The sequence below is a fragment of the Molothrus ater genome, chromosome 3 (assembly GCF_012460135.2).
Source record: "Molothrus ater isolate BHLD 08-10-18 breed brown headed cowbird chromosome 3, BPBGC_Mater_1.1, whole genome shotgun sequence".
NCBI lineage: Eukaryota > Metazoa > Chordata > Aves > Passeriformes > Icteridae > Molothrus > Molothrus ater.
In genome coordinates, this window is record NC_050480.2 from 8,384,898 (window position 1) to 8,399,065 (window position 14,168).

The 14,168-nt window shown below is 39.4% G+C and overlaps 1 protein-coding gene across 4 annotated transcripts in view; it reads right to left on the reverse strand.

The window, feature by feature from the left end:
* Positions 1 to 14,168, reverse strand: part of MACROD2 (mono-ADP ribosylhydrolase 2) — an 851,816-nt gene that overhangs the window by 251,257 nt on the left and 586,391 nt on the right. For all 4 annotated transcript variants that reach the window (XM_036379362.2, XM_054514164.1, XM_036379361.2 and 1 more), the window contains exon 8: positions 1,990 to 2,063. In XM_036379362.2, coding sequence (XP_036235255.1) covers positions 1,990 to 2,063 — 74 coding nt within the window. The remainder of the gene's footprint in view (positions 1 to 1,989; positions 2,064 to 14,168) is intronic.

Consider the following 14,168-nt stretch of genomic DNA (forward strand, 5'->3'; position numbering starts at 1 on the left):
TTCCTGCATAAGTTACTGCTGTCCTCAATAAAATTAAGTATCTTTATTTTGCTGCTGCCCTGTTTACAACATGTAAAACATGCTAGTATACAATAATCTAAAACTTCAGCCAATGGATGGTGGAAAAACCTTAGGAAGATAGTAAGCTTCATGTGAGAAAGTACAAAGCTGTGGATAACCAAACCCTCAAAATGTATCTTGACAGAAACCTAATACTCCACTTCCTTTGAAAATCAACCAAAACTCTGGGGGAACAGCTCTGAGTCATCATCATCATCAGTAATATGCAATAATTGCACCACCCATATGTCTTCAAGTGCATCAAACAGAGTGAGCCCTCAGCTTGGCGAGGCTGGGACTCAGGATGTTAGGAAAAACACATTTAAGACAACAACTATGCAAGCTGTAATAGTCCAAATTGAAAAAAAAACAAAACTGTGGTGTAAGATGAGTAGGATAACTTTAAATAATTGCTTTGTAGTTAGGACAGCCTGGGCTCCTTTCACTGTCCAAATATTATAAACAACAGCTACTTATTTAAAAGTATTCTGGTTAAATGGAAGTTTGTGAGGAGCAAGGCAGGAGGTGCATATAAAATACAGACTCAGCTTTTGGGGAAGAAAAGCTTATTTCTGGAGCAAAAAACAAAACCAAAGCTTTTGGCCTATTTTTTAAATGATGAGGTAAAAATTAAGCTAGGAGCAATTACAAGATGGTAAGCACCACAAACATATTGGTCTTAACCTTACACATCAAGATTAAAATTACAAACAGAAAAGATCCCAAAAATATAAGTTTAGAGGTAAACTGATGAGATTTAGGCCCTAATAGTGTAAATCAAGCCTGTCCACCCAAAACTCCTGCTTCACTGCTCAGCTTTCTAGCTGTGGGAAGCAACAGTGACAGCAGCAAAAGCCACAACAACCAAGTACTCAGTGCTGCAAAGAATCAGTGTCCAAACAGGTATGTCCTCCTCAGTGCACCTCCAGGTTTGAAAACCTCACTGTACTACTCAAATCTCAACATATTATTTCCTTTCAATCCAAATTTGGCAAAAAAAAAAAAAAAACAAACAAAAAACCAAACAAAACCACATAAACCCACTAAATTCATACCCTGACATATCAGATGCTTGGGAAAAAATAGGCCCCCTGTATATACTAGAGGAAAAATATTACTAATTATGTCCTTGCATGCAATGCTTCTCCACTGAATGTTCAATGTTTTCAGACCAAATACCAACCAACTTTAACTGTCTGAAATCTGCTGGCTATGGTCATGAGGAAACAGGCAGACTGTCACTTTAGGACATGAAGATTTTAATTGTTTTGCCACTTTTTTGCTGCACTTCTCCAATCCAACACTAGGAACAGAGAAAGACAAACACTGAAAAGGGGAGAGATGCAGATCATTCTGTTAAAAGCATTTTTCGTCTTGTACAAACAATCACTATTATGTTGCCACTGGAAGATGACCAGTACTAATAAGAAATAATATATTTAGTGACACTAAATAGAAGTAAACAAAAAAATTAATGAAAACATAAAATAGAAACCTACAGGCCTTTACTGTAAAAGTGACCTCTGGCCCACCACTGACCTTTGGTGGCCCTTTCCACTGACAACTGGTATGCACATTTCCTTTCCAAGAATCTCCTCATTATTACCCAAAAACTCCAACACTCAGAAACAGCTTAGGAAGAGAACAGTCTTCTGCTTTGCCAGGAGAGATTACAATGCACAGGAAATGCACAGAAAATGCACAGTATGGTTTCAAACACAGGTATTTCCTTTGAACTCTAGTATAGCTTTTAGATATAAAAATCTTCCCCTGGCTATAATGTCCTGACCTGACTTCACTGGTCTTAAGACTAAATAATAAAAGACTTCAAGGCTCAAGCCTATGTTTGCTCTTTTCACAGTTTTGGAGTCAAAGATCATAACCTTAAACAGAAATCTGAAAAAAAAGAAAAAAATAATTGTTCCATACCTCATTGTGATTCTTGCTTAACCATTCCTTAATAGTGCTAAGGGCAATGACAGCAGCAGGCTCATTTGGAAAACCTAAAAAAGAGAAGAAATGGGACATACATAAAAGGTATAATTTCTTTTATATACAAGAAAACAAAAATCTGGGCTTTTTTTCTTCCTATTCTTTAAAATATTTTGGAATTTCAGTTGGTCAACTCCGTTCTTCACAGGTTTGTATAAAGGTTTTAGGCAACATCTGTTACATTTTCCCCCAGCTAAATAAATTGAAAATAGGCACAACAATGCTTTATCGGATTTTTTTTTTCCTTGACTCTGGTTAAGAGAAGTCCACTGCTCAAGAGAAGAAGAAACAATAGAGAGCTATACATGTACCATACTGGGCAGGCAAGCATTCAACACATATATCACAGTAACAAATACTGGGCTTACATTTCATGGCAGCAAGAAAAATTCAGACATTTCTTGAGGCATAAGGGCTTTCTCAAGGCTTTCTTTTTTTAATCCATCTGTCAGCAAAACTATACCACACTATGACCCCAGTGCCATAGGCCTTATAAAGATAGAAATGTTTGATTTGGAAATCTCTCACAATTTATGAGCTGAATCATAACAAACAACTTTGGAAATTAAAGAATTCATGAAGCATAAGCATATGAACTTAAGACCTTGTGTTGCATGATACATTAGCAATAGTAATTCCCCCCAGCACTAAACAATAACAAAACTCTTTCCAGGGATACAGACTTTTTGCTTTGATGGTTTCTACCTATCAAATCCGTGTATGCTTTCATTACTTAGGCACCTTAATTTAATTTTCCTTTAAATTCCTAACTTGGGGGCAGCAAATCATTTCTGTGAGGATTTAAAAATAAAACCCCATAAGCTGCATGAATCTCTCTCAGTAGGTGAGATTAATAGAACAGGCTTTGAAGAGGTGGAGCTGCAGGCACAGTGGACAAGCAAGCAGCAGGGTTAGAAAGAGTCATGAAATTTGACATACAGCTGTGTAGATACAGCCCTTCTTACATCACCCTTGCACCATAAGCTGAAACACAGATACTGCAAAAAAAATTATAAATCCTCATCTTTTTTGGCTTATATTTTCTTTAACCCTTTTTTCAGATTTTGTGCAACGCAAGATTAGGAAAAAACCCAACCCAAACCAAAATCCCTTCACTGAATCACATTCCCAAAACATCACTCCCTGTAAATTGACTCTGCAAAGATTTCCTCCAGCAGCATGTGTACTCTTCTGAACTGACAGATGACAACAATTCGTCAAGAAAAACAAGCAAAATAGTCAATTTTGGATAATACCAACATTTAGCATGTATAATAAAGCCTCTATTCTGGCCTTATTATCAAGCAGTGCAAGATAGCCCGGGAGCCCAGTCCTCAGGGGGACAGGGTGCCCGAAAGCTAGGCTAGCTGGAGGCCGATGCTGCGGGCTGACCCCCTTAGCAAGCTGGGTGATTATCAGCTCTATAGTGATTGCAAACCCTCTTAGGATATCAGCTCTTTGCTTGCTAGGTAGGGTGCCCTTGGCTGAGGCTGCAGCAGATGGCAAGAGAGGAGAAGGAGCTCCTGGCGGTTCCACAGTGATGGTTTTATTGAAGGAATCTGTGAAGGGTCCAGTGACAGCTCTGCTTCTGTTGAATGGGCTAAAGTATGCCCCTTTTATAGGGTTAGGGGGGATGCAGATTTGACCAATAGTAAGGGTTAAGTATCATAGCCTATAGGGTTACAGAGACAAGCTTTGGGGCGGGGGTCAGGGAGACAGGAACTCATGTTGCTGTCTCAGCAGCTCCTACTATTCGATTCTCCATGGGGCCTTACCCAGGTCCATGGAATTTACTACAAGCATGTGCGTCCTTCGAATACATTTCTCAATAAAGCATATTTTGACATTTAAAAAAAAAATATAGTTACCAAGTCCAAGATAGAAAACTAGCTTAGACCCTACAAATGTTACTGTGGATACTTCCACTGCTGCTGGGAAAACAAATTCTTGTAACATTTAATAATGCTGCTGATGTCATCAAGGCATATGTCTCATGACACCAACTAACGACCACTAACGAAACCCAGAGCGGGGACTTCCAGCAGCCTCATTTTCATAACATAAAATAACAGAGCTCTAAGCAGACCATCTGCTCAAATTAGTAATATCCTAGCTGACAAACTGGGACTTTTTCACACAGAAATTCCATACGCTGAGTGTGGTAGCTCTGCCTGGACATAAAATGCACACCGTGCAGAGGGACAAACGCGTATTTCAGACAACTGATATACTATTGTTTATGCACTGAATGGTTTATTTTCAGAACAATTCTCCCTCCAGCAAGATTAACTTTTCAGGCTTGTTTTTCAATCCCTTGCAGCAGGATAGCTGGCCAAAATGGTGATAAAGCACTGGGTATTGTATAGAATCTCTCCATAAATTGTACACTGTTTAGAAACTGCTGCCATGCTAACCAGTCTTAAATAGAACCTTATCTAGAAAACTGGTTTTCAATTACTACTAAGTCACCACAATGTAAAGGAAACAGTGCAGCAACCTAAATAAACAGCCTTGAATTCTGCATGTGATTTCAGAAAATATGTTGAAATCCATCAGAGCCTTTTATGATCAGCTACCCCCCAAAAAGAATCATCTAATTAGCATTTTTCACACATTTCTGCAAATTTTATGGAAAGGATTATCTTATTGACTATATTGAGAAGCAGGATGGAATTAGCCTCCTGTTGCAAACATTGCACCTGTGTGTCTGATTCTCAAACAGAAAAACATTTTTGTTTATAGGACTGGGTTAAAAGAAGATAAACCAAGATGGGATCTGTTAAAACACAGTTTTGCATTGTTTTTATCTCTAGCTTACATTTGCCTGCCATAACATTTCTGGTTTGCTCCCATCTGCACCCCTATCCCCTCTTTCAGAGAAAAAGCAATCTCAGGAAGCACGTGGGAATCAAATTACTTGAGAGAAATGAGCTCGAGGTGCCTCACAGTTTACTGACTGCTGGAGCAGCAGCTCAGGCAATTCTGGCTAAAGGCTCAATTTCACAAAAGATAAAACAGGTAAAGTAATGAGTGACACTGGGCCATGTTACTGCAGTGAGTGCTCCTCCAGCATACTGAAAAGGACGAGGGCACAAAAAAGCACACATTGGCCATGAGGTTCAGGACTTCACTGTGTTTATTTGCCTGGAGAAAAAGAGAGGGTTGGCAGGTTTATGTCATGGACAGGTGTGTGGGGAAGTGCACCGACCCACAGACACAGGTATTTAACTTGGACTAAGTTTTTTACATCTCCCACTGCCGCAGCAAACACCTTGGCAACATACCCACCCATACCAAAAATCAGGGCAGGCTATGTCTGCTTCCTGAAGAGCTGCTTCAGCAAGTGACAATTTTACTGCCACCATCTGCATTTTGCCATCCATTACCAGGATCCCAGCTCCTCAAGTACAGCAAAATCCTGGATACGAGCAGGAGCCCCTCTGAGTTCAGAAGCCATCCTTCACAGCACGGCTTTCATCATCACAGCTGATGGCACAGTGGGTGCAAACCTTCTAAGTCAGCAGGAACCAGGGTGTGCACCTTGCTACCATCATATAAAGTGCACCTCATCTCAACTCCGCTGCTTTTGGTCGGTGTTTGCACAGATACTACCCACAGTGACAGCCTAGGAAAGCTTTCTTTGAGAGGTCTTTAAACTTACAAGATTCTGCAACTCCTTCCAGGGCTTTACCAACTTATTCCTGGAAATTGTGACCCTGACCTGTGAAACAGCTGGCAAAGCAAGCTCTAGGCTGTGACAGTGCTTGCAGTCATCATGGCCATAATTTTCCTGCAAAGGCATTATAAGATGTGGCAGAATTATTTGGATGTATCTGATATGAAATAAATGTGCTGTTTTAGAGGAGAAGAGTGTGGAGGAGAACTAAGATAGTAACTAGTGATATACACTGATATCCCATTACAGTTTATATTTCTTCCCTGGAATGCAACTGGAAAGAACATAAATCGTCCTGTTTCATCAAAGTGTACAAAATATGCAATGAATTCCCTGTTGTTAGACAGCCTTGTGTAAATACTCAGTCCTTTTTGCTTGGGGGATTCAGTGGAGAAATATTTACTAATTGTGAATGTCTGTTAATCTGCCTAATTTATCTGTGCAATGTCAGAAAAACATATACCAGCAGTCCATAGAATCATAAGTCTATGATTCTATGGACTGCTGGTATATGTTTTTCTGATATTGCACAGATAAATTCTGAGTTGAAATGTATCCACAAGGATCACAGAGTCCAACTCCAGCCCTGCACAACGTTATTCAAAGCATAACAAAGCAACAAGGGTTTTGAGACACAAAACTAGCAGAAATCTATCTCAGGGACTCCCAAAATTTGTGGAGATGCTGGTAGCTTTATCTGCCTCTTTTACTGGGCTTGATCCAGTCTTACAAAAAATGTCTAACTTACAATAGGTAATGCCACCTCCCCATGAAAAGCCCATTAACAAAGCACAGGTATTAACTAATCAAACTTTAATATGACCTACCTGAGGATTAAGATAACAGATTGTAACAGGAGGGCTATAATACTAACAAGCAAATGTCAATCCAGAAAAATTACTTCAGTAACCGCAGTGATAAGTGTTATAATTTGTCAGTTCAACTGAGATACCTAATGTTTCCTGTAAATCAACTCCTTCTGGTAAAAAAAGGTCTCTATCCTTTTTTGCTAGCACAGCCTAAGTGGTAGCATTTTATCAGTTTAAAATGTTCCCTTCTCTATGGATTCTAAAAGGCTCGTCACGGGCTTAATATTCTTATTTGCCAGTTTTAATGGTTTAATTTTGAAGCAAATCATGAAAAGAACCAAATGCACATCAACACAAATAATCATTATGTATTTTCATATTTTCCTCAGAAAAATATCTACACTGGCATATTTGTGCATATATCAAGATGTAACAGTTTGCAGACTGTTCCTGTGTGCTAAAATCAACCCCAAGTCCCACGGCTTAATCAACAAGACTGTTAAAACAGAAAAACTTCCATGTTTTAAGTTTATAAATTTGTCAGTATGTTTACAGATATATAAATGATGCTCTCCAAATAGTAGCTTGTCACATTTTTTAACCGGGGGACTGCACTGAAGGCCATCTCTGCAGTCAGTATGACAGGGTATCTCCACCGTGCATCAAATACTTGCTATGTGGGAATCATCAGCACCAGATGGCACGGAATACAAAGATGCTTTAAAGGAAATAAGTGGGAAAGAAGAGAAAAAAGGTACTAAGAATTTATTCCATACATGTTCTGAAACCTGATATTATTATTGGTATTGTAAATACCTTCTGAATCACAACCAACAGATAAATAACTGCACTTCATTATGGCCATGTGGGTTAAGGCCAGCTATTGACAATGCAGATAGTGCTTAGAACAACAAAAGAGAAGAAATGAGATGCACAGCCCAGCATGCCTGAGGTAGGGTTAACTCAATACATCCACTTGTCCTTCAGCTGTGAAATAAACAGAATAATCTTGTAACTGATCCCATATAATCATCTTGTCAGAGATGTATTTTAGTAGTCAAAATGAATTCACTCATGAATTCATGTTGATTTCCATTACCATGGTAAATCCATTCTGTTTGGAAAGAGATGATAGTATTCTACCAAAAAGCTTATTGTCTTGCTGTTCTTGAGCTTTTTGCCTTTTTTCACTCACTCTTCTTTTTCTTTTTTTTTTTAATAATCATTGTCACATAGTGACTGGACAAACAAGCTAAGTTCCTACCTTGATCATTTTTGTGGACTCTCATAAGTTGGAAAGAAAGTACCCTCATATGGATCAGCTATGTTGAAGACTAAACTGAAGAGCCATGAATCTTCTGCTAAATAACCTACCTTGCCTTATTGAACTCATTCAGCCAGAGAAAACCTTATTTGCTGTCCACTCAAAAACTAACTCTAAGAAAATGGAATTAAGTACTGTGAAAAGCCAGTAACCTTTCTGTCACCCCAAGAAACAAAGCTGCACCAATTCACAGTATCCTTCAGAGACAGTGCTACAGTAATTAACTATCATTCATGTAAAATAAAGATGGGGAAATAAGAAATTTTCAAAATACATAAACAAAACATTATTCTGAAGAAATCATTATACACTTCTCAATTGCTCCGAAGAAAGGTGCAAACTTTTAGATTTTCCTTGAGTGAAAAAATTCAGCAGCAACAGAAAACTACATGCAGTTCATGAAGAATCATTTCCACCTGCATTCAACTGACATGACAGACGCAGTTGGTGGAAAGGTGGTTAATAAAGAAACTCACAAGAACTTTTCTGCTCTGATTCAGTGACACAAAGCTGGTAGAGAATTAAAATAAGGGAGAGCCTTTCTTTATTTACAGAAGTGCACTGAGTAAGACAGGGATCCTTGGTTATGTCAGGGTCGATGCTGGCACCAGGGAGCATGATGAAACTCACACAAGCCAGCAAAATCAAGACAAGTTGGAGGTCAAGACACATGGACTGTCTTGGTAACAGGGCTTGCTCAGCCTTGGCTTGTCAGAAGAGGTGCCCAGGGTGTGCTGGCTGAGAGGGGCCTCTTGTCTGATCAGCACATCAACGCAGCTGCACCATCTGCAGCTCAGGTGCTTTTCTATTCTATTCTACATCTGGGCTCAGCTTAGGGCTGCAGCTTGTTGCCAAAAGGTGGCTACAGTGCAAGACGAACTAGGTCACAGCTGTTCTCTCTGAAATACGCAATATCACTCTATGATTCACTTCATGCTCTACCATGTTGGTATCATTGGAAAAATACCTGCCCTATAACTGTTTTTAAACTGTGTTTAAAGTGTCGGCTGAGCAGAGATGTACACTGTAATCATGTAGGTCATGTGAGCAGAGGCTTGCACCAGTAAGTCTAAAGATTCCACTGAAGAAAAAATAGATTTCAATTTTACTGAATTGTTTGATATTTATTAGCATTGGAGGGGGGGACAAAGTTTAAGTGAAAATGCATTTGCACTTGGACTTCTGAGGAGGAAGAGTGTTCCTACGAGTGTTCCCCTATGAGTACCTTGCTGCAAGAAATCTCATAATGTTGTTCAGAAGGAGAGCTGCATGTGCGTAAGAATTTCACTTTTCTGCAGTAGTAGTAGATTCTTTTTATCAGAAGTCTAGGTTTTGGTTTCATTTTTCCAGCATTTGCAAAGGAGTATGCTTGCAGGGAATACATCATGGAGAAATGGATTCTGTGGCAGTCTTGTAAAAAAACATAGCAAGCAATACTTGGAGACTCTGGAAATCAAAACTGCTTCGTAGCTGTGCTGTTTACTGTGCTGTGTGATGGAGCTTTTCTCTCTGTCAGGGAATTTCTAATGCCCAAACAGAAAATTAGGCTTCAAGATGAGCACAGTAGGAGAAAGATCAGACAGACACCAGCGCAACACTGAAAGCAAAAAGATCTCACTGCTCTTGCCATTAGCATTCTCCTATGGGAGGAGAAAGCCTACACAATGCAAATGCAAGTGGAAGATATACTCACACAGGTAGTTTTGCAATTACAAAATCTGCCTATGAGAGTGTATATGCAATGTCTGTGTAAAGTACACAGCTGTTTAAACACATGTATACAGCTGTTCCTGAGCTCAAGCGCATCATTCTCCTTTAAATACACTTTATACCATAACCAGAATTGCTATTCCAGAAACAAACACTGTACAAAGAAATGTTAATTGAAAGAGATCTCAAAGTGTACATGAGCTTCCTAACGCAGTGTGTTAAATCTTCTATTTTGCCATATATAACAAGCAAGTTGGGTTTTAGGGTGGCAACATAATACAGCCAAAGTAATTTGAAACAAAGTGTAAAGCACTACTCAGCTGTGAAATCTCCCATCACACACTGAATTGCACAGCAATGGGATATTGGCCTCAGTCTAGTTACAATTCCAACATGGTTAAATATTTATTCTACCCACTGATTTAAATAAAAATGCCCCGTTGTTCTCAAGTGCAGCAAAGTGTAAGGAATCAATCCTACCTTCCTAAAGTATCTTGCTAATGCCACAGGAGATAAAACCCAACCAAACCAACCCCCATGCACCCACATGCTCTGAATTCCACTTGAAACTGGTACTTGCTCTTGAAACGTGTGGTCCAGGGCATTGGACCTCCTTAACCTACACTGACACCATCCCAAGCCCTCCTTGACACACACTGTCTCTAAGCACCAAGGGATGATCTGTTCAGCAGTGGGAATAAAGTAATGATTCTGTACCTTGCCAAGCGCTGCTCCTCGTGGCTTTCTGCTATTGATTGCAGGCTCTAGTTGAAGGCTTATCTGAAGTAGGGATATTCTTGATGTGCCACTCCTTACTGAGTTTTGGGTGTCTACTAATGTATCTGCCACCACAGGCTGGGCAGGGGGAGAAGGGGTAGGAATTGCCATGAGAGGCTTGCTCCTCTTGCTGATCTTTTTGCAGACAGAGGGAGCCAGGAAAACACACTGAGGAGGAGCAGACTGAGGTGGAGGAAGAGGAGGAGAGGCAGGGAGCATGGCACCTCTTGTTGCAACATGGGGAGTAGGATTTTGGGAAGAAGGGCTGAATGTTGGAGAAAATATCAGGGCTTTGCTGGAGCTTGTTGTCATCTTATTGCAGGGGTTCCATGCTGCTGCCTCCTTATCACAAAAGTTCCAGACCTTCTTGGTGTTTCTTGTGGGCAGCTCCTCAGAGCACTGACTCTTTCTTCTTCACAAAGCAGCCAACTGACGCCAGTGCCCTTCTCACCCAGCCACCCCAGCCACTCTTTTATAGCATCTTCTTCTCACTGCTTACAGCCGTGGCCTGGTAATGTCAGGCCTGCTCCTAATCTTTGATCATTGGCCCAGCTGCAACTCCTTAGGGCTGAGATTACTTTCTACACTGTCTTTATTTTCTTCTATTCTATCCCCCTACAGGAGCTCTCAGCACTTTGTTTCAAATAGGCAGCACAGCATGACAGGAGTTACAAGAGCCAGGGGAAACACATGCATGTAATGGACATAAGCCACCAGAGTAAAATGAAGGAAAATGGCAGCACAGAAAGTCTGAGAAACTTCAGAGGAATGAAACATCCACAGGCAATAGTGAAAAAAAAAACCAAAATCACATAAAGAACACAGAGAGTGTTGCCAGCCCAGCTCTAGCCCTTAAATGACTTCTGCCATGTTCAATTGCTCTAGCAGATGCAACACAAAAACCATGCTGGATTATCTAAAACCAACAGAGCTTCTGGGGAAGGCCATCCACGTACAAGAACAAACAAAACTATCTGACATTATTTCTACTGAAGCACCGTTCTTATCTCCTCTCCAAGGGAAATCAAAGATTTCCTAAGAGCACATAATCAGCTGAAACAATATATACTTACTCCTTGTGAAAGAAAAAAAAAGGAAATAAAATTGTTCTTTTATCTTTTTTCCCAAAAGACATATGAGGAAGAAAGTTATAGGGCAGGTTGGGTGAAAAAGCAGGACACTATGTCTGGCACATTTAATCTACTTAGTTTAGTCTTTTTAACAAATACATTATTGATTCTTGGTTTGTCTTTATTATTCACAGCATGTTTTTTTTTTTCAATTCTTGCCTCAGACTGCAGTAAACCATAATAAAGGGTCACACCAGCAGCTATTGTATTCAGGAAATCTACAACAACTCACACCTGAAATATTTCCATCTAATCTGGAGTTCAAAAATGCCAGTACACTTGGGAGGAACAGAGAGGGGGTGCTATTCTAAATTTGGTGCTTAATGGCTTGTTCTTCACTGTACAGAAAGGCAATTCATGCTACTTGAACACAAACTACATGCTTGCTGATAAAAAAAGTGCTTGTGCGGGTTGTTGGACTTGATGCATCATTGCACCAGCTCAACAATTTTATGCATTAATTTTTTAAGAGAAAGAATTTTTTTTCCCCTTGCCCAGATGCTGCTTCATTTCTGTAGTAGTCATTTGCCTGGCAAGAGGTCAGCTCCACACATCCTTCTTTTTTGTCCTGCAAGGGTCACAATGTGCCTTATTTGATTTTATGTTCCTGCATCTATCAGCAACCAGCCAATCTACACTATTTATCTTCATTTCAGGATGTATTGCAGCAACAACTTTTTCAACAAAAACTGCGTGGAATCCACTAGCACCTCTTCAACCTTCCCCCCCAGCGCTGCACCGAAAAACCTTTCTGCATGTTCTGAGATTACAGCACTAAACACAACAGATGAAAAGTGGTTAGAAGACTGTTAAAGTTTGGAATAATGGGAAAAACTGGATTAAAGTAAGAGTAAGGAAAAATTGAGATTTAATACTCTGATTTCAGCAAACGTGCTTGGTTAAAATGGTGCATTACACACTTCTGATACTCTTAGCAAGATCTCAAATGCTAAAGGGTGTAAAAAAAATTAATGGGTAAAATATGAAAATAACCTTATCTCTTGGAACACCCTCATCAGAACACTTTTGACTAACAATTGCCCCAAGAAGCAGTTGCTTTTAAAACCCAATACTGGTAGCTGATCAACAAAATAATCCAGACCTCATCAGATAATTCAGCGTTTCAAAAGATCACAGTATTAATTGTTAAACAAGTTTTCGTTACAAATACGATTTCTCCTAACATCTCTGATTTGCATTTCACTCAGAATTATGCTTTTATTGAGTCTTGCATTCTTCAATCAAAAAAGAAATTAAATAACCAGTTAATGGCACATGCAATTCCAGAAACTCAGATCCAATTTAGTCTTGATATGAACTTTAGGTCTTATTGAACTTGTTTTAAGTAGCATTTTCAACATGTATTCTGGTAAGTTGCCAGTGTATTGTTGGGGTTTTTAACATTTATTTTTAAATCATTATATGAGCAAACATGGGCTGCTTTAGGGAGGAATGGGATTTCCTAGTATTCAGAAAGGTGTAACGAACATCAAAATTTCTGGTTGGACCAACAGCAGTAAATCCAGCCTTAAAGTAAAATTATTCAATTTTGTGAGATATCACTCTTCAGGGGGAAACACATAAAGCCCAAACACACGTTTATCAAGTAATTTTGAACAATATTCAAACTGAAACAGTGTAAAAAGCAATGACAGATCAAATGACAATTACTGTAGTCAGAAGGAATTTCCAGATTTGAAACAAAAGAACCAGTGCTATGGTTGGTCAGATCAAGCAGTGCAGGATTTGGAAGACTGAAAAATCTCTTTTGTCCAACAATGCAGTACAAATAAGAACCTGATCTGGACAATTTAAATGTAAATTTCTTACTACCTGTCAGACAAGTGAGATTTAAAGACATCCACTTAAAAACCCAGGCATCTCCAAACCTAGTCTTAAAGTGAAAATTGACCTACCACCTCAATTTCCATCTAAATGTGGCCATGTGGCTGCAAAGGGGTTGTTTGTTCTAGCACTTTAATAAATTTAGGTTATGTGTATGGTGGGCATGAGATGACCCACACTACACCTGGGGAGAACCACCCTTGCAAGGCAGGTCCATGCCACAGTCAAACACAGCTAATCCTCTGGGAAACATGACATCCCAGGCAGATTAGCAGGAGGGATATGGAAAAGCATTAAATGCTTTGCATAGAGAAACCTCATTGATTGTTAAACAATGAGGCAAATGAGGGGAAATAGAAGATTTTTAATTGGGGGATATGTAAAAAGAAGCTGTCAATTCAAAAGAGCTTGTTGCATCACCAAAAATAATGTTAGACTTAGAATCAAGCTTAGGGAACAGTTTAGTCTATGTGATTTCCATTAATTTTATCAAAGTGTCCTCATTACACATACAATTACACTCAAGATAGTTCACTTTATCATGACAGCTGAACATCTGCAGATTGTGAAAAATACCAGTGCAATATTGAGTTGGGTTGGGATTATTTCAGTGAATTACTGGTATGCAGACAGTAGCCTCAGTTTTCCTCACATCTCTGGGAAGAGAAATCAGTTTAAAAAAACCCCAAAACTGCACAAAGGATGGAAAGTTGTATGTATGTATCAATGCATGTATCAAAATCTAGAAAGGGAATAACAGAACCTAGGAGTGGGGGGAAAAAAAGAATAAGAAACAGTTCTGCAAGCTCCTCTTGCAGGAGGTGGGAGAAGATTTGGGAGTGAGG